This window comes from Erpetoichthys calabaricus, chromosome 17 (genome assembly GCF_900747795.2).
Source record: "Erpetoichthys calabaricus chromosome 17, fErpCal1.3, whole genome shotgun sequence".
Lineage (NCBI taxonomy): Eukaryota > Metazoa > Chordata > Cladistia > Polypteriformes > Polypteridae > Erpetoichthys > Erpetoichthys calabaricus.
Genome location: NC_041410.2, coordinates 7729457 through 7750694, shown reverse-complemented (window position 1 = coordinate 7750694; position 21238 = coordinate 7729457). Strand labels below are relative to the sequence as shown.

The window sequence follows — 21238 nt, the reverse complement described above, 5'->3', positions numbered from 1 at the left end:
CCAGTTCCTGCCGCTGAAAAACATCCCCACAGCATGATGCTGCCACCACCATGCTTCACTGTAGGGATGGTATTGGCCTGGTGATGAGCGGTGCCTGGTTTCCTCCAAACGAGACGCCTGGCATTCACACCAAAGAGTTCAATCTTTGTCTCATCAGACCAGAGAATTTTCTTTCTCATGGTCTGAGAGTCCTTCAGGTGCCTTTTGGCAAACTCCAGGTGGGCTGCCATGTGCCTTTTACTAAGGAGTGGCTTCCGTCTGGCCACTCTACCATACAGGCCTGATTGGTGGATTGCTGCAGAGATGGTTGTCCTTCTGGAAGGTTTTCCTCTCTCCACAGAGGACCTCTGGAGCTCTGACAGAGTGACCATCGGGTTCTTGGTCACCTCCCTGACTAAGGCCCTTCTCCCCCGATCGCTCAGTTTAGATGGCCGGCCAGCTCTAGGAAGAGTCCTGGTGGTTTCAAACTTCTTCCACTTACGGATGATGGAGGCCACTGTGCTCATTGGGACCTTCAAAGCAGCAGAAATTTTTCTGTAACCTTCCCCAGATTTGTGCCTCGAGACAATCCTGTCTCGGAGGTCTACAGACAATTCCTTTGACTTCATGCTTGGTTTGTGCTCTGATATGAACTGTTAACTGTGGGACCTTATATAGACAGGTGTGTGCCTTTCCAAATCAGGTCCAGTCAACTGAATTTACCACAGGTGGACTCCAATGAAGCTGCAGGAACATCTCAAGGATGATCAGGGGAAACAGGATGCACCTGAGCTCAATTTTGAGCTTCATGGCAAAGGCTGTGAATACTTATGTACATGTGCTTCTCAGTTTTTTTTATTTTTAATAAATTTGCAAAAATCTCAAGTAAACTTTTTTCACTTTGTCATTATGGGGTGTTGTGTGTAGAATTCTGAGGGAAAAAATGAATTTAATCCATTGTGGAATAAGGCTGTAACATAACAAAATGTGGACAAAGTGATGCGCTGGGAATACTTTCCGGATGCACTGTATAAAGCTTGAGCAGAACCTCCTGTGTCTTGTACTGCACACATCAAGGCGCTATATAACCTGACATTCTGTTTGCCTTCTTAATGTTTTCTGCACCCTGTCTGACAGTTCATCTTGTCAAGTCCACTACTACTCCTATGATTTTGAGTCCTCCCATTGTGTATTCAGACCTCACATTTTCACTTCCTATGTGTAATTCTTTACATTTGCTGGCATTCAATTTCATTTGTCCTCACAGGTGGCACAGTGGTAGTGCTGCTGCTTTGCAGTAATGAGACTGTGGAAGATTGTGGGTTCGCTTCCCGGTTCCTCCCTGTGTGGATAGCGCTTTGAGTACTGAGAAAAGCACTATATAAATGTAATGAATTATTATTATTATTATTATTATATGCCCAGCCCTCTCTGCTGCCCAAGTCCTTCTGTGATGGATCAACAGATTTCAGATTATTTGCCAATCCATCAAGCATGGTGTCATCTCCAAAGTTAGCCATCTTTTAAACTTGTACTCCTATCCAAATCATCTTATATATAATTCGCCAGCCTACTCACTCACTCACGTCCGTCCAAAGCTGAATGCGCAGCTGCCGGAAAAACCTTACGAGACCAACATCGCGGCAGGCGGCGGATTTATGGCCACGAAAATTCAAAGAGAAAGGCAACTTCGATTAAAGCTCTAGAGGCCTGAAAGGCGATTTCTACTACAGCTCGAGGCCTAATTACGCATTCATTCAATACACCTATATCAGGTTTGTGGTGCTTATACTTCTTACTATTCCACTCGTGCCCATTTCATCTTACGTTGTCGAAACGGGCTCTTTGTCTAGTTTATATATAAATGCCACCATGTAAGAAGATGAACACATTTTGCTGATTTAAAAATGTAGAGACGTTTATTCCAAACAATCAGTAATTTGTTTCCACAGATTAGCACAGGTGTATCTTGTTTGTTAGTAATGGCTGCCATACTGTTAAAGTAAAATTGAAAGAAATTTTTGTTCATGACTATTGGTAACAAAAAAGGATTGTTTACTGTATTTATTGTGAAGATGAAGTAAATGTCTGGCTACTGCTACTAAACTGAAATAAGGAAGTATTGTTTGAGGTTCAGATCAGTAAAAGTTGATGTTTTTTTGTTTTTTATGTGTTTTACCTGTGAGAAGAAGGAAGAGGGAAGGATTCAGGGGCAGCTCAACAACTCCGACTCGAGCCAATACATCCAGCAGCTGAAGGATCAGATTGAGGAGCTCAAGACTGAGGTGAGAGCCGAACGTCCTGACGGCCAAGTGGATTTTGTTCATTGCAGAATTTCAAGGGTTACATTAGGTTTTTATAAATTGTGCAAAACTGTGAAATCCTAACCATACCACAGGAAATCCTCAGTCAAGTGTGATGTGGTGGTGAGCCGATACAAGGTTTTGCTGTGATCGATATGCCCGGTGGTGGCACTGCATGAAAACACCTTAACAGGCGTTGTTCACAAAGCACTGAGGAATCCTCTTCCACACCTCCATGACGACATCACGGAGCTGGTGGATGTTAGAGACCTGGCGCTCCTCCACCTTCCGTTTCAGGAGGCCCCAAAGATACTCAATAGGGTTTAGGTCTGGAAAAATTTGCCATTTCACAGTTGTCCCTGTTTTGTTTTCTAATGCTTGCCTAGCAGTTCTTATATGGTGAACTCCTGTGTGCTAAATCTGGCTTTGTGTTAGCTGTACATGTGAGTAGAAAGAAAAGCAGATTTATAAAATATGTGTGCAGAGCATAGTGACATATTAAACATATACACTTATTACAGTATCATCATTTATTTTTATGGATTGTACTTTGCTATTGCATGAGAGAAGCGTAAGAAAACAGCACATGACTACAGAAATATGTCCTCACCTCCCTAACCACGTACACAACCCCATCAGATAAAAAGAGACGAGCTAGGCGGTCGGTATCCCCACCCATCCTTGCTCTAGAACGTGTCAGCACTGAAAGATAAACTGTAGCTACACGTACACAGTGTAAAGGAATGAGCCTCAACACACTGGAAAGGTTTGGGGCAGCCACCCGTATGTTGTCCCCGGCTGCAAAAAGGATTTTGAAATAAGCACTGATGTGCATGGATTGGCTGAACTGAATTAGTGGTGGATTTAAAGAGTAATGCCAGAAGTGATGTCATCTGGGCCTGGAACCGGAAGTGACGTCATTCTTGGTGTCGGTACTTCCGGTGACATTGTTGTTAGGTAGGGGTAACTCTAAATAGCAGACAGTAGCCCCTCGCCCAACAGGGAGCAGACCAGCACTTTTTAATGGCCTGCCCTGAGTTGTCTCCACTTGTCCCTTCCCATCTCCCTGTCAGATCGTTTGCGTGGCTTCAACTGTATTTATGTATGGCCTCGATTACCCGTTTTACCATCAAATAATGTATTATGGAGTAAACCTCACAGGTCACAGAGGCACACCTCAAGGCTTTGGCTACACCTCATTGACATCAGTTCATGAAGGCCGCAACAAGAGTTGTGTCACCTTATTATCTCAGCTCCTCCATTTTGATTTGGAACTCAAGGAAAAGCTAAATGTTTTTTCAGACAGCATACACAGTGTGAAGATATAAACACAGAAAACAAAGATACAGGGTTGGGGGAATTCCCCGTATAATGTTGTTGAACTTCGAGTAATCGTGAAGGACTGGTCAAAATTTGACAAAACAGACATTTGACAAACGGAAATGTTGTCGCGGGTCTTTTACGTAATGATGGCAAGAAATGATACACGGAGGAAGCGGAAATGAGTTGACAGGAAATGTCGTCTTCAACGGGAGTCGGAAGTGACGTCATCAACATGGGACCGGAAGTGACGTCATCGGACTGGAACTGGAAGTGAAATCATCAAAATGGGACTGAAAGTGACGTCATCAACATGGGACCAGAAAGTGACGTCATCGGGATGGGGCTGGAAGTGACATCATCGGCGTGGGACCGGAAGTGACGTCATCGGAATGGGACCGGAAGTGAAGTCATCGGAATGGGACCCAGAAGTGAAGTCAACGTAATGGGACTGGAAGTGAAGTGTCCGGAATGAGATTGGAAGTGACGTCTTTGAGAGATGGAACCAGAAGTGAAGTCATCGGAATGGGACTGGAAGTGAAGTCATCGGAATGGGACTGGAAGTGAAGTCATCGGAATGGGACTGGAAGTGAAGTCATCAGAATGGGACCAGAAGTGAAGTTTCCGGGATGGGACCAGGAGTGAAGTCATCGGAATGGGACCCGGAAGTGAAGTGTCCGGAATGAGACTGGAAGTGACGTCTTTGAGAGATGGAACCAGAAGTGAAGTCATCACGGGGAGCCGGAAAGGGTTAGATTTACGTGAGTTTGAGGTGAAAGTGTTTTGTTATTCTTCTGTTGGTCTGTCAGGCGTTAGCACTCTGTTCCAATCCCCTATCTTTTGTTCTTTCATGCTCTTTTGGGCCCTTTGGCTGCCCACTAATCGCATGTGTGTGACAACAGGAATGCAGTAAAGGACCAACCCTGGACCAGACAGAGTGGAGAAGGTGGCAGTACAGCTGGAGAGAGTCTGTCACTAGAGACAATGTTGGAGAGGCTCTTCACGCACTGTTGGTTTGTTCTGCTATTTCAAGTAAAATGCAGAAATCATGGCTGTGACGCGAGACATGTACCAGAGTGTCTGTGGTGAAGTGAGTGTACTTTATGGTCATCGCCATCTCAAAAAATGTGTGCCGTGGTAAAGGCACAGGACTTCAAACCACAAGGGTGCCAATTCAGTTGCTGTCCCCAGTGTGTGACCCCGAGCAGATCATTTCAGCTGCCGCAGCTCAAACTGTAAAAAAATATCTTTGAACGATTGTAAGGTTTCTTGTCACTTTAGATGACGGTACCAGTGAAATACACAGTATTATTATTATTATTATTATTAATAATAATAATAATAATAATAATAATGATAGTAAACATGTAGGCACCCTGCTTTGACATGAATGAATCTGCAGAGTGATAACCAGAGTGACGCTGGTAACCCTAACCCTGAGCTTATAGAAGCGTTTAGCAATTTTTAAAAGAACTTACAAGGCCACCGGAATGGCCCAAAGTGTGTTTTATTATTAATTTAATCTACGTGTAAAGGCCACATTTCTTTATCTTTTACCTTCCGCTGGACGATCATTTAAAACTGTAGCATTACGTTTAGAGCCCTATAAACCTAAAAAATGGAGCTTTTGGCTTGCATTTCATTAAAGGTTTTGGCTTCTTTGGTGTGGGAACAAAAAAAGGGCGAGGTGTTGAGATGACAAGCACTGCACACCCAAAGTGCTGACTGCGCCTCCTTGTTCATCTTCTTATCTGTTGCGCCTCACACTGGAGCATTGATGATTATCAGTTTAGGGTACGTTGCACATTCTTTCAGCGTTAGTTATTGGCTTACTGTAGCAAACATCTCTTAAAAAATGCAGCTGATTCATTTTAGGAGATCATTTTAGGAGACCCCGATAGGGGGGGAAAAAAAAAACACAGGCAAGTTTCCCAGAAGTCCTTCTGAGGTGTCCGAAGTCTCGAAACGTGCACAGAGTTTGTTTTAATTTAACTCTAAAGTGTAATCCACATCTCTTCAAGTGCATTTTGGAGATCTGACCATGCAAACAAATTCTGCAACTGTAACTGGTATCTTGTTAAGACGCATGTCACAGACCATCACAATGACTCTTGTTTGTTTGAGATTTTTAAAAGGTTTGTTTTAAGGCTCAAATTCATTTCCTGATACAGGGTGAGGCAGAAAGGACGGACGTTATTTGCAAAATCACAAAGTTGTTAATTTTTTCTTACAAAGAAATTTATTGAAAGATTGGAGTTCATATTGAAATAGCAGTTGACAAAATCAAGTGTGGAAAACAACATCTCCCATGTGGTGTCCGTTATCAGTGACGCATTTCTGAAGGCGATCATGGAAGTTGGTTTCCACTCTTTTCAACATCGCTCTGTCGATTTGGGCGACTTCCACGCGAATGGCTTCCTTCAGTTCCTCCAATGTACGGGGCTTATGCTCAGATAGATAGATAGATAGATAGATAGATAGATAGATAGATAGATAGATAGATAGATAGATAGATAGATAGATAGATAGATAGATAGATAGATAGATAGATAGATAGATAGATAGATAGATAGATAGATAGATAGATAGATAGATAGATAACAACAACAACAACAACATTTATTTATATAGCACATTTTCATACAAAAAGTAGCTCAAAGTGCTTTACATAATGAAGAAAAGAAGAATAAAAGACAAATAAGAAATTAAAATAAGACAACATTAGTTAACATAGAAAGGAGTAAGGTCCGATGGCCAGGGTGGACAGAAAAAACAAAAAAAAACTCCAGAAGGCTGGAGAAAAAAATAAAATCTGTAGGGGTTCCAGGCCACGAGACCGCCCAGTCCCCTTTGGGCATTCTACCTAACATAAATGAAATAGTCCTCTTGGTAGTTAGGGTTCTCACGGAGTCACTTGATGCTGATGGTTATACAGACTTCTGGCTTTTAATCCATCCATCATTGTTGGAACATCATGGTGCTTTGGGTAGATGGTGGTGGCACAAGCCACCACCAATAGGACACCGGAAAAGAAAACAGAAGAGAGAGTAGGGGTTAGTACAAATTTTGAATGAATAGTTATTATAATGAATTGGATATACAGAGTGTCAGGATTAAATTACAGTGAAGTTATGAGAAGGCCATGTTAAAATAATGTGTTTTCAGTAGTTTTTTAAAGTGCTCCACTGTATTAGCCTGGCGAATTCCTACTGGCAGGCTATTCCAGATTTTAGGTGCATAACAGCAGAAGGCCGCCTCACCACTTCTTTTAAGTTTTGCTCTTGGAGTTCTAAGGAGACACTCAGTTGAGGATCTGAGGTTGCGATTTGGAATATAAGGTGTCAGACATTCCGATATATAAGACGGGGCGAGATTATTTAAAGCTTTATAAACCATAAGCAGAATTTTAAAGTCAATTCTGAATGACACAGGTAACCAGTGTAGTGACATCAAAACTGGAGAAATGTGTTCGGATTTTCTTTTCCTGGTAAGGATTCTAGCAGCCGCATTCTGCACTAACTGCAAACGATTGATGTCTTTTTTGGGTAGTCCTGAGAGGAGTGCGTTACAGTAATCTAGCCGACTAAAGACAAACGCATGAACTAATTTCTCTGCATCTTTCGATGATATAAGAGGTCTAACTTTTGCTATGTTCCTTAGGTGAAAAAATGCTGTCCTAGTGATTTTATTAAAATGCGATTTAAAATTCAGATTACAATCAATGGTTACCCCTAAGCTTTTTACCTCCGATTTGACTTTTAATCCTAATGCATCCAGTTTATTTCTAATAGCCTCATTGTATCCATTATTGCCAATCACTAAGATTTCGGTTTTTTCTTTATTTAATTTGAGAAAGTTACTATTCATCCATTCTGAGATACAGGTTAGACATTGTGTTAGCGAATCAAGAGATTTGGGGTCATCAGGTGCTATTGATAAATACAGCTGTGTGTCATCAGCATAGCTGTGGTAGCTCACGTTATGTCCCGAGATAATCTGACCTAATGGAAGCATGTAGATTGAGAAGAGCAGCGGACCCAGGATAGAGCCTTGTGGAACACCATATAGAATATCATGTGTCTTTGAGTTATAATTACCACAACTAACAAAGAATTTTCTCCCTGCCAGGTAGGATTCAAACCAGTTTAAGACACTGCCAGAGAGGCCCACCCATTGACTAAGGCGATTCTTAAGAATATTATGATCAATAGTGTCAAATGCGGCACTCAAATCTAAGAGGATGAGAACAGATAAATGGCCTCTGTCTGCATTTACCCGCAAGTCATTTACTACTTTAACGAGTGCAGTTTCTGTGCTGTGATTTGTTCTAAAACCTGACTGAAATTTATCAAGAATAGCATGTTTATTGAGGTGCTCATTTAACTGCATAATGACTGCCTTCTCTAGAATTTTACTTAAGAAAGGCAGGTTAGAGATGGGTCTATAATTTTCAAGAGAAGAGGGGTCGAGGTTATTTTTCTTAAGTAGGGGTTTAACTACCGCAGTCTTAAGACAGTCTGGGAAGACCCCCGTATCTAATGACGAATTTACTATGTCAAGAACATTATCAATAAGCACACCCGATACTTCTTTGAAAAAATTTGTTGGTATTGGGTCAAGGGCACAGGTGGATGGTTTCATTTGAGAAATTATTTTATGTAAATCAGGTAAATCTATCCTAGTGAAAGACTCTAATTTATTTATTATGGAGTACTGGGGTTTCAGGGGATCCTTAGTGTTGGGGAGATATACTATGTTATTTCTAATATCATTAATTTTTTGATTGAAAAAATACAGCGATAGCCTCACAGGTTTTACTGGAAGTACTTAGGAGGCATTCCTTTGAGTTACCTGGGTTTAACAGATGATCAATTGTCGAAAATAACACTCTGGGATTACTAGCATTGTTATTTATAATCTTAGAGAAATAGCAGCGCCTCTCAAGACGGACTGTGTTATTGTATTCTGTTATTTTAACTTTTAATATCTCATAGTCAATAGTTAGTTTAGTCTTCCTCCATTTACGCTCAGCTCTACGGCATGTTCTCTTTAAATCAGACACTCTTTGGGTCTTCCAAGGTATAACAATGCTAGAAGATTTTTTAACTGTCTTTTCAGGTGCAACTATGTCAACAGCAGCCCTCACTTTAGTATTAAATCTTTCCACCTTACTATTTACATTCTCCTCGCTATTATAGTTGGCACTATAAACGGACTGATTGGTTAGAATGTTTGAAAGTTTTAAAGTTGCTGATGAGTCAAAGAAGCGTTTTTTAACAATATGCTTCTCATGAGTGTTTTCTATCATTATTTCTATATTAAAAAGTAGAAGAAAATGGTCTGAAAGACCCGTATCAATGACCTGCTTTATATCAACTTTTAGTCCTTTAGTAATTACTAAGTCTAACGTATGACCTGCTTTATGTGTAGGCTGATTAACGAGCTGTCTCAAATCAAAAGAGTCCAGGAGGTTCATAAATTCTTTTACTTTTTGGTCACATTGATTATCTACATGAAAATTAAAGTCGCCGACTATTAAGAGTGCGTCATAGTTCGTAATTAAGATTGACATCAAGTCAGAGAATTCCTCAAAGAAAGACGCGTTGAATTTTGGAGGTCTATACACGGATAATACTAGAACGTGAGAATCTCCCTGAATAATAATGGCGAGATACTCAAAAGACTTGAACTTACCAAAACTGATATTTTTACATTTTAACCTGCTAGAGTAAATGTTTGCTAGCCCTCCACCTCTCTTTCCTTGGCGATCAGCACGAGTAAAACTGTAATCCGGAGGCGCAGATTCGATTAAAACAGCTGCGCCATCTGAGCTAAGCCACGTTTCACTTAGTGCAATAAAATCTATTTTTTTTTAACTAATAATGTCGTTGATAAAAAACGTCTTGTTAGTTAAAGCTCTAATATTTAATAGTGCCATATTCAATGTTTCGGAGGAGCAGAGATGAATACTATGTGCGTTATTGATATAGGGAACAGGAATTAAGTTATTTTTATTAGCGCCCCTCTGCGTGTATTTTTTATTTAATCTATGATCTGTTTTTACAGTTTTAATACATTGTTCATCTAAAGTAGTAACTTTAATTAAATTATTGGCGTTTATGCCGTATTGCCTAGATTTTCTATGTGCATTAAGATTGGTTATTACAGTATTTATGTTGCGCACTTTTATGGAAGATAGATAGATAGATAGATAGATAGATAGATAGATAGATAGATAGATAGATAGATAGATAGATAGATAGATAGATAGATAGATAGATAGATAGATAGATAGATAGATAGATAGATAGATAGATAGATAGATAGATACTTTATTAATCCCAATGGGAAATTCACATTCTCCAGCAGCAGCATACTGATACAATAAACAATATTAAATTAAAGATTGATAATAATGCAGGTAAAAAACAGACAATAACGTTGTATAATGTTAAATGTTAACGTTTACCCCCCCGGGTGGAATTGAAGTGTCGCATAGTGTGGTGGAGGAACGATCTCCTCAGTCTGTCAGTGGAGCAGGACGGTGACAGCAGTCTGTCGCTGAAGCTGCTCCTCTGTCTGGAGATGATCCTGTTCAGTGGATGCAGTGGATTCTCCATGATTGACACGAGTCTGCTGAGCGCCCGTCGCTCTGCCACAGATGTCAAACTGTCCAGCTCCATGCCAACAATAGAGCCTGCCTTCCTCACCAGTTTGTCCAGGCGTGAGGCGTCTTTCTTCTTAATGCTGCCTCCCCAGCACACAATCACGTAGAAGAGGCCGCTCGCCACAACTGTCTGATAGAACATCTGCAGCATCTTATTGCAGATGTTGAAGGACGCCAGCCTTCTAATGAAGTATAGTCGGTTCTGTCCTTTCTTGCACAGAGCATCAGTATTGGCAGTCCAGTCTAATTTATCATCCAGCTGCACTCCCAGATATTTATAGGTCTGCACCCTCTGCACACAGTCACCTTTGATGATCACGGGGTCTATGAGGGGTCTGGGCCTCCTAAAATCCACCACCAGCTCCTTGGTTTTGCTGGTGTTCAGTTGTAGGTGGTTTGAGTCGCACTATTTAACAAAGTCATTGATTAGGTCCCTATAATTGGAAATATAATTATATATAATTATATATAAATATAAATATATAATTGGAGGAAAATGAATATCACCAAACCTGGAAATGAGGTGACCAGGGAAGAGAGGGCAGATAACATCCATTGATGCTCTAGCTGTGTGGGCTGTTGCCCCATCCTGTTGAAACCACACACGCCGGATGGGAATACGTTTTCATCGTAATTCAGGTAAAAAGGAGTTGTTTATCATCTCGATATAGCGCTCCGAGTTCACGGTAACAGCATTCCCATTATCGTCTTCGAAAAAGTAAGGACCACCGACGCAAGTTTTGTCCATAGCGCACCAAACCGTCACTTTCGGGCTGTGCAGCGGTCTCTCGTGTAATTTTTTTGGATTTTCAGAAGCCCAATAACGCCAATTCTGTTGATTCACCAAGCCATTGAGATGAAAATGAGCTTCATCACTCATGAACAAAATGAGGTTGTCATTTTGCTCAAAAATTGCTTCCATTTCATGTGCTAAGTTCAGTCGCTGTGCGTAATCCCCCGGCCTTCAACTGTTGCACAACGGCAAATTTGTAGGGATGGAAATGCAGGTCTAAATGCAAAATACGCCTTACCGAACGAGTACTGAGGCCAAGTTCAGAAGAATGCTTCCGAGCAGATCGACTTGGACTGCGCAACAGGGCTAGTCATACGCTTTCCACATTTTGAGGGGTACGTGCCGTTCGTGTAGCCCCCGGCGGTCTTTTGTTCATTAGTGTATGAAGTGCTTTAACCCAGCGTAGGATAGTGTTACTAGCGGGAACAGCTTTATTTCTGTGGATATTGAAATGGCAACGAAACTCACGCTGAACTGCGGTAATAGATTGGTTGTTCTTGACAAAACAGTCGTACGCAAAAACGCGGTGTTCTATTATCCACGGCTCCATGGCTTCAACTAAAAAGAAAATAAAAAAATGCGAAGTCTTCGCAAACCTAACGCCACCTACCGCACATCTGTCACTCCAGTTCTAGCCATTTCAAAAACGTCCGTCCTTTCTGCCTCACCCTGTATCTTAAAATGGCTTTCTGGTTCATTTGAGATATTTAAAATTTTATATCAAGATATCTGAAACTCATATTAGGATATTTTGAACAGACAGGAGGTTATTTAAAGATATCTAATACTGTATCTCAAATATAGTGTGACCAGAAGGGGGGCGTACCAGCACCCCCAAACACAAGTCCCTGGGTGCAAAGAGATGATTTCTTGCACAAATATCTCTCTTATTCTCTGTTAAATGCAACAAACCCTTCACTTTTTCCCTCTTCTTTCCTTCTCTCACTCCACGCCCCCATAACTCTGACTCCCCGAGAGAGAGGAGGTGTGACTTCCTTTATCCCAGACTCTGGAGTACTTCCTGTGCTACCACATTGCACTTCCAGGTCAGGTGGACCCTCCCTAAAATGAGGGAACCTCCTCCTCAACGACACCCTGCAGGGTTGCCCATTGGATCTCCACTTCCCATGATGCCCTGCGGGTGTGTATATGGGAGACCCTGCCAGAGACCTGATGCCTGCCCGGGTTCTGGTATAAATGAGATTACGCCACTTCATCCAGGGGGCTTGGAGTCGCGTGGAAAGGGGCAAAGCTTGTCTGGGAGGAGTGGAGGTGAAGAAAGACTGAAAGAGAATTGTGTTTTCTCAGTGTTACAAAAGTATTTTGTATAATAAAATGTGGATTTTCAGCTGGGACTCGGGTTTGTGTGGTTGTGTCTGGGGTTTGGGGTGCTGCAGCACCCCCTAGTGGTCACAAGGGTCAGACCGAAAGCACATACAAGAAAAAAGCAAAAAGGTAAAGTTTGGATAAGGATTTGCACTCGAAGCCGTCATGTTGATTACACACGAGCCCTGACCTCAGAGGCCACGCCCCTAGCATCACTGGAAGTAGACCTAACGCTGGAAAAAAACATTGACGGCCTTTGAGGACCCCAAAATCATAACACCACCCTTCCATTTACTAAGGCGTCCTGGTCAGGATGCCATCTAACCCTGGTCTTCTACGACAAAAGCTAACAAAAGACAGAGAGACTTGGACAGCAGACAGGGTGGGGCAGATTTGAGGACGAGGAAATTTAATGTCAGTAAATATAAAATATTACATGTAGGAAGTCGAGATGTGAGGTTTGAATACACAGTTAGAGGTCTGCAAATAGAGAGTCCGCCTTCTGAGAAGGATTTAGGAGTCGTAGTGAACTCATCAACTGGCAGACAAGCCATTAAGAAGGCTAACAGAATGTCAGGTTATATAGCGCCTTGATGTGTGAGGTACAAGTCACAGGAGGTTCTGCTCAAGCTTTATAACACACTGGTGAGGCCTCATCTGGAGTCCTGGGTGCAGTTTTGGTCTCCAGGCTACAAAAAGGACATAACAGCACAAGAGAAAGTCCAGAGAAGAGTAGCTAGGCTGATTCAGGGGCTACAGGGGATGAAATTGAATGTCAGTAAATGTAAAGTACGACACGTAGGAAGTCAGAGTGTGAGGTCAGAATACACAATGGGGTTCTGATGAGTTATGAGGAAAGATCAGAAGAGCTGAACCTTCTCAGTTTAAGCAAATGGAGATGAAGAGGAGACCTGATGTGTAGACTACAAGTCCTATTAATGCTTTATAACACACTGGTGAGGCCTCATCTGGAGTCCTGTGTGCTCTTTTGGTGTCCAGGCTACAAAAAGGACATAACAGCACAAGAGAAGGTCCAGAGAAGAGCGACAAGGCTGATTCAGGGCTTCAGGGGATGAAATTGAATGTCAGAAAATGTAAAGTACGACACGTAGGAAATCAAAATGTGAGGTCTGAATACCCAATGGGAGGTCTGGTCAGTTAAGATAAGAAGAGCTGAATCTTCTCAGTTTAAGCAAAATGAGATGAAGAGGAGATCTGATGTGTGGACTACAAGTCCTATTAATGCTTTATAACACACTGGTGAGGCCTCATCTGGAGTCCTGGGTGAAGTTTTGGTCTCCAGGCTACAAAAGGGACAAAGCAGCACAGGAGAAAGGCCATAGAAGAGCAATGAGGCTGATTCAGGGCTACAGGGGATGAAACTGAATGTCAGTAAATGTAAAGTACGATATGTAGGAAGTCAAAATGTGACTTCAGAATACATAATGGGAGGTCTGAAAATCAAAAGTCCACCTTATGAGAAGGATTTAGGAGTCGTATTGGACTTGACACTCTCAACTGGCAGACAGTGTTCAGAAGCCATTAAGAAGGCTAACAGAATGTCAGGTTGTATAGCGCCTTGATGTGTGGAGTACAAGTCACAGGAGGTTCTGCTCAAGCTTTATAACACACTGGTGAGGCCTCATCTGGAGTCCTGTGTGCAATTTTTGTCTTCAGGCTACAAAAGGACATAACAGCACTAGAGAAGGTCCAGAGAAGAGCGACTAGGCTGATTCAGGGGCTACAGGGGATGAGTTATGTGGAAAGATTAAAAGAGCTGAGCCTTTACAGGAGATGAAGACGAGACCTGACTGAAGTGTTTAAAATAATGAAGAGAATCAGTTCAGAGGATCGAGACGGTGACTTTAAAATGAGATCATCAAGAACACGGGGACACAGTTGGACACTTATGAATGGTGAACTTCACACAAACATTAGGAAGTTTTTCTATACACAGAGGACCACAGACACCTGGAATAAGAGACCAAGTAGTGTGGTGGACAGCAGGACTTTAGGGACCCACAGACTCGACTTGATGTTATTTTAGAAGAATGAAGTGGACAGGACTGGCGAGCTCTGTTGGGCTGAACGGCCTCTTCTCATCCAGATGGTTCAGATGTTCAAAACGTTTGAAATGTGTTTCTAGATATCTCACACTAGCTCTTTTAACCCTGTTTAGATATCGGAAATGCATTTCAAGACCTCTCTTGAGCATTTTTATTAGAATGCAGACCAACTGACTATTTATCAGGTTGCAACATTTAATTTTCTCTGTTCTGCTTTGGCCCCTTTACGCGGCTGAGATCCTGGCTTTGTGAAGCATTGTGGGAATTTGTTTTCTTTGTTGGGTTTGTTCACCTTGTAGTTAACTAAATTAAGTAGATCAGTTAGATTTTTTAGGGTCGACTAGTGTTAGGCATTTTTTGGGTATAAGCCGTTCAGTTTCTAAATACTGAGAGTTTTTGTACTCCTTTCTTGTTACGTTTATTTAGTGCCTTTGCCTGCCATTTACAATTTCTTTTATTTGAAATGTATTATTTGAGATGCCTCTTTTCTTGTTAATTTCTTCCCAGATTCATTGCTTTAAATTAATTAACTTTGTGGATCGTGTGGCTTTTGCGTAGTTTCTTCGTTTCTGCACCCCATGAATGAGCAACACTGAACTGAAATGCCAACAAGACACAATCAAACGACCTGGCCAGATGGCACTCTCTGCCCAGGTTACTAGGCTGTAGGCCATCTTAGATTTTTAACGTTTTATCTTTTGTAAATGCTAGCTGTCAGATGTTATAAAACGTGTTTTTGCGGGTCAGCACTGAAGTTGAAGTCGTCTTCATTCTGTTTGCTGCCATCGTCGTCCGTGTTCCTGACCTTCACAGATAAGCGATGCTTTTGCCGTCGTGAGACGTCTCTGTATGCTGAAGCCTCCCTTGAAATTTAAAAGACTTTTATGTGAAACCACAGCCTGGACCGTTTAATGTTTTCTGTAATTATAGAGTTATCACGTTTACTTTTATAGAACAGTGACTGACACCTGCCAGGAGTGCCTTTGTGTACTAACCACTTTCAGCACCAGGGGGCACTCTTGTTTCTCAGTAGCACCACATTTACTAGTCGCTGTGCTGCAGAATGGCTTATAAGGGCACTCGGTACTTGAATTCATCTTGGCATCGTTATTTCTAAAATATTTCAAAGAACTTGGCTTATTTGAAAGTGTGATTGTGTTTTGTATGTTCCAAATTTATGCTAATGAGAGCAAAAAAGTATTTTGATGCACATTTGGTTTTCAATCGTAACATTAACATACGTGACATTCTTTTTCATCTTTGCTCTTTTTTAAGACTCTTGTTTATTGGTGCTTGGAGTGAACATCTCATTAAAGTAAACATTTGTTCAATTCTTAAGCCCACCTTTGTGTAATGCTGGGCTGCAGTGCTGGAGTTTACCGCAGTAGCCATTCCTGAATGGGATGTTAATCCATCCTGGTGTCAATCTCCTTACACTTAATAATAATAATAAATAATAACAGGTTACATTTATTGAGCGCCTTTCACAAAACCAAAGTCGCTTTACATACAGAGTAAAAAAAAAAAAAAAACAATTATTACACAGATGACAAAAGTTTGTAGAAAAGGAAAGTTTTCAGTTGTGATTTAAAAGTGTAGAAACAGGAGCAATCTCGGAGAGACTGAGGAGGAGAGTTCCAGAGTTGAGGGGCTTTAGCACTGAAGGACCTGCCTCCCAAGGCAGTACAGGAGGGGAGGAAACCATTTTAACAGCAGTATATTCAAAAAGAGAGTTACTTCATTGTCAAGGAAAATCTATAAACCACAGCCAGGCCACCCCCTTTTCCTGTTAACCTGGGTTTAGATACGTTACGTTTTTAAGATCCCTCAAGTCTTACTGTCCACCACGCTACTGATCACTCATTCCATGTGTCTGTGGTTCACTTTGTGAAGAAAAACTTCCTAATGTTTATGTGAAATTTTCCCTTAACAAGTGTCCAACTGTGTCCCTGTGTTCTCGATGAACTCATCTTAAAGTCACCGTCTCGACCCACTGGACTAATTCCCTTCATAATTTTAAACACTTCAGTCAGGTCTCCTCTTCATCTCCTTTAAAGGCGCAGCTATTCTCATCTTTCTTCATAACTCATCCCCTGTAGCCGTGAATCAGCCTCGTCGCTCCTCTCTGGACTTTCTCCTGTGCTGTTGTCCTTTTTGTAGCCTGGAGACCAAAACTGCACCCAGGACTCCAGATGAGTGTGATACAGTGCATCCGGAAAGTATTCACAGCGCATCACTTTTTCCACATTTTGTTATGTTACAGCCTTATTCCAAAATGGATTAAATTCATTTTTTTCCTCCGAATTCTACCCACAACACCCCATAATGACAACGTGAAAAAAGTTTACTTGAGGTTTTTGCAAATTTATTAAAAATAAAAAAAACTGAGAAGCACATGTCTATAAGTATTCACAGCCTTTGCCATGAAGCTCCAAATTGAGCTCAGGTGCATCCTGTTTCCCCTGATCATCCTTGAGATGTTTCTGCAGCTTCATTGGAGTCCACCTGTGGTAAATTCAGTTGACTGGACATGATTTGGAAAGGCACACACCTGTCTATAGAAGGTCCCACAGTTGACAGTTCATGTCAGAGCACAAACCAAGCATGAAGTCAAAGGAATTGTCTGTAGACCACCGAGACAGGATTGTCTCGAGGCACAAATCTGGGGAAGGTTACAGAAAAAATTTCTGCTGCTTTGAACGTCCCAATGAGCACAGTGGCCTCCATCATCCGTAAGTGGAAGAAGTTCGAAACCACCAGGACTCTTCCTAGAGCTGGCCGGCCATCTAAACTGAGCGATTGGGGGAGAAGGGCCTTAGTCAGGGAGGTGACCAAGAACCAGATGGTCACTCTGTCAGAGCTCCAGAGGTCCTTTGTGGAGAGGGGAGAACCTTCCAGAAGGACAACCATCTCTGCAGCAATCCACCAATCAGGCCCGTATGGTAGAGTGGCCAGACGGAAACCACTCCTTAGTAAAAGGCACATGGCAGCCCGCCTGGAGTTTGCCAAAAGGCACCTGAAGGACTCTCAGACCATGAGAAAGAAAATTCTCTGGTCTGATGAGACAAAGATTGAACTCTTTGGTGTGACTGCCAGGCATCACGTTTGGAGGAAACCAGGCACCGCTCATCACCAGGCCAATACCATCCCTACAGTGAAGCATGGTGGTGGCAGCATCATGATGTGGGGATGTTTTTTCAGCAGCAGGGACTGGGAGACTAGTCAGGATAAAGAGAAAGATGACTGCAGCAATGTACGGAGACATCCTGGATGAAAACCTGCTCCAGAGCGCTCTTGACCTCAGTCTGGGGCGACGGTTCATCTTTCAGCAGGACAACGACCCTAAGCACACAGCCAAGATATCAAAGGAGTGGCTTCAGGACAACTCTGTGAATGTCCTTGAGTGGCCCAGCCAGAGCCCAGACTTGAATCCGATTGAACATCTCTGGAGAGATCTTAAAATGGCTGTGCACCGACTCTTCCATCCAACCTGATGGAGCTTGAGAGGTGCTGCAAAGAGGAATGGGCCAAACTGGCCAAGGATAGGTGTGCCAAGCTTGTGGCATCATATTCAACAAGACTTGAGGCTGGAATTGCTGCCAAAGCTGCATCGACAAAGTATTGAGCAAAGGCTGTGAATACTTATGGACATGGGATTTCTCAGTTTTTTTAATTTTAATAAATTTGCAAAAACCTCAAGTAAACTTTGTTCACGTTGTCATTATGGGGTGTTGTGTGTAGAATTCTGAGGTAAAAAATGAATTTAATCCATTTTGGAATAAGGCTGTAACATAACAAAATGTGGAAAAAGTGATGCGCTGGGAATACTTTCCAGATGCACTGTATATTGTGTAACGGACAGCTGCTACTCATACCTGGCCGGGACAACTTTGAAAGGGAAGGTCCAGGGAAAGGAGCTTGCAGAGGGCACAATTGAGGGCAGCCCCCCTGGCATGCTATGGTGCCACAGGTTTGGAGCATGGAAGCTCAACCCTGCAAGGGCCCATGGCCACTGCCAGGGGGTACATGGAGAATGGCTGAGTCCTCCTCTGCAGGAGGAGGAAGATTGTGGAGCACCTGGAGCACACTGCAGGGTGCCCTATAAAAGGGGGCCACCTCACTCCATTTGAGGAGCCAGAGTTGTGAGGAAGAGGACAACACCTATGTGGAGGACTGGAGGGGTGGCAAAGGGTTAGTCTGGGGAGCAAGGGAAAACGCTTGCCAGTGGAAAATAAAAGTGTGTGTTGTGTGCTGGACTTGTGGTCCTGCCTGTCTGTGTCGGAGTTAGTGCGACTGTACGCGCCCGGGCATCACAAGTGCTGATAACAGAAGGCACCGTCACGGGGTGCTTTACAAAATTAACATACATGACCAACTCTGACAGCTGAAGAGTACCATATTAGAAAACAGAAATATTAAAAAATCAGCCTGCAGATAAATGACATCTCGCCAACAGCTGGCATCAGGAGCTTGGTTGGCTTTTGGTTGTGGAGTTCTTGAAAGTCCTCGTGTCTTCTGTTCTGTGTATTGTGTTGTATTGACCCCCCTTTTTTGACACCCCACTGCACGCCTAATCTGTAAAGAGGTGGTCTCTCTTTGAACTGCCTTTCCCAAGGTTTCTTCCATCTTGTTTTTTTGGGAGTGTTTCTTTGTCATCTTAGAGTGTCAAGGCAGGGGGGCTGTCAAGAGGCAGGGCCTGTTAAAGCCCATTGTGGCACTTCTTGTATGATTTTGGGCTACACAAAAATAAACTGTACTGTATTGTTTTGTTTCCAACAGGGTTGAAACTGTTGCTTTCTCTGGGGTGACCCCATTTTAGAAACCAACGAAATCAGTGGTGTACAGTGGGGCAAAAAAGTATTTAGTCAGCCACCAATTGTGCAAGTTCTCCCACTTAAAAAGATGAGAGAGGCCTGTAATTTTCATCACAGGTATACCTCAACTATGAGAGACAAAATGAGAAAAAAAAAATCCAGAAAATCACATTGTCTGATTTTTGAAGAATTTATGTGCAAATTATGGTGGAAAAAAAGTATTTGGTCAATAACAAAAGTTCATCTCAATACTTTGTTATATACCCTTTGTTGGCAATGACAGAGGTCAGACGTTTTCTGTAAGTCTTCACAAGGTTTTCACACACTGTTGCTGGTATTTTGGCCCATTCCTCCATGCAGATCTCCTCTAGAGCAGTGATGTTTTGGGGCTGCCGCTGGGCAACATGGACTTTCAACTCCCTCCAAAGATTTTCTATGGGGTTGAGATCTGGAGACTGGCTAGGCCACTCCAGGACCTTGAAATGCTTCTTATGAAGCCACTCCTTCGTTACCCGGGCGGTGTGTTTGGGATCATTGTCATGCTGAAAGACCCAGCCACGTTTCATCTTCAATGCCCTTGCTGCTGGAAGGAGGTTTCCACTCAAAATCTGACGATACATGGCCCCATTCATTCTTTCCTTTACACGGATCAGTCGTCCTGGTCCCTTTGCAGAAAAACAGTCCCAAAGCATGATGTTTCCACCCCCATGCTTTACAGTAGGTATGGTGTTCTTTGGATGCAACTCAGCATTCTGTCTCCTCCAAACACGACGAGTAGAGTTTTTTTCATCTGACCATATGACATTCTCCCAGTCCTCTTCTGGATCATCCAAATGCTCTCTAGCAAACTTCAGACGGGCCTGCACATGTACTGGCTTAAGCAGGGGGACACGTCTGGCACTGCAGGATTGGAGTCCCTGGTGGCGTAGTGTGTTACTGATGGTAGCCTTTGTTACTTTGGTCCCAGCTCTCTGCAGGTCATTCACTAGGTCCCCCGTGTGGTTCTGGGATTTTTGCTCATCCGTTCTTGTGATCATTTTGACCCCACGGGGTGAGATCTTGCGTGGAGCCCCAGATCGAGGGAAATTATCAGTGGTCTTGTATGTCTTTCATTTTCTAATAATTGCTCCCACAGTTGATTTCTTCACACCAAGCTGCTTACCTATTGCAGATTCAGTCTTCCCAGCCTGGTGCAGGTCTACAATTTTGTTTCTGGTGTCCTTTGACAGCTCTTTGGTCTTGGCCATAGTGGAGTTTGGAGTGTGACTGTTTGAGGTTGTGGACAGGTGTCTTTTATATTGATAACGAGTTCAAACAGGTGCCATTAATGCAGGGAACGAGTGGGGGACAGAGGAGCCTCTTACAGAGGAAGTTACAGGTCTGTGAGAGCCAGAAATCCTGCTTCTTTGTAGGTGACCAAATACTTTTTTTCCACCATATTTTGCAAATAAATTCTTTAAAAATCAGACAATATGATTTTCTGGATTTTTTTTTCTCATTTTGTCTCTCATAGTTGAGGTATACCTATGATGAAAATTACAGGCCTCTCTTATCTTTTTAAGTGGGAGAACTTGCACAATTGGTGGCTGACTAAAGACTTTTTTGCCCCACTGTATGTGTAGTTGGCTGTAATGAGGTGCCATTTTTTGACATCGCTGCCTTTGTGAAGCCTGTGCTTGATTGGTGGCTCCAGATAGGACAAGACTGGACAGCTTGTGGTGATCTCTGAAGGCCGATAGCGAAGTAGACAGTCAGATTTGTGTGCAGGCGCTAAGATTGGAACGACAGCTTTTCTACGCTGCGGCGGGATGAGCTCCGCTTTTTTGCTTTTTTTTTCGGCCCCCGTTTCTTTACCTTTGAGATGCTCAAGAGTGAACGGTGTTTGAACAATCTGATTGTTACTTTTTTTTTGTTTTTAATTAGGTAAGCCATAATATCTGCCAAACCGTGTCAATGGGCATTGATTGCAC

General features: G+C 42.5%; 1 protein-coding gene across 2 annotated transcripts in view; it reads left to right on the top strand.

Moving 5' to 3' along the window:
- The window catches only part of evi5l (ecotropic viral integration site 5 like), a 213768-nt gene that overhangs the window by 163886 nt on the left and 28644 nt on the right, over nucleotides 1-21238 (top strand). For both annotated transcript variants that reach the window (XM_051920679.1, XM_051920678.1), the window contains one exon: nucleotides 2169-2264. In XM_051920679.1, coding sequence (XP_051776639.1) covers nucleotides 2169-2264 — 96 coding nt within the window. The remainder of the gene's footprint in view (nucleotides 1-2168; nucleotides 2265-21238) is intronic.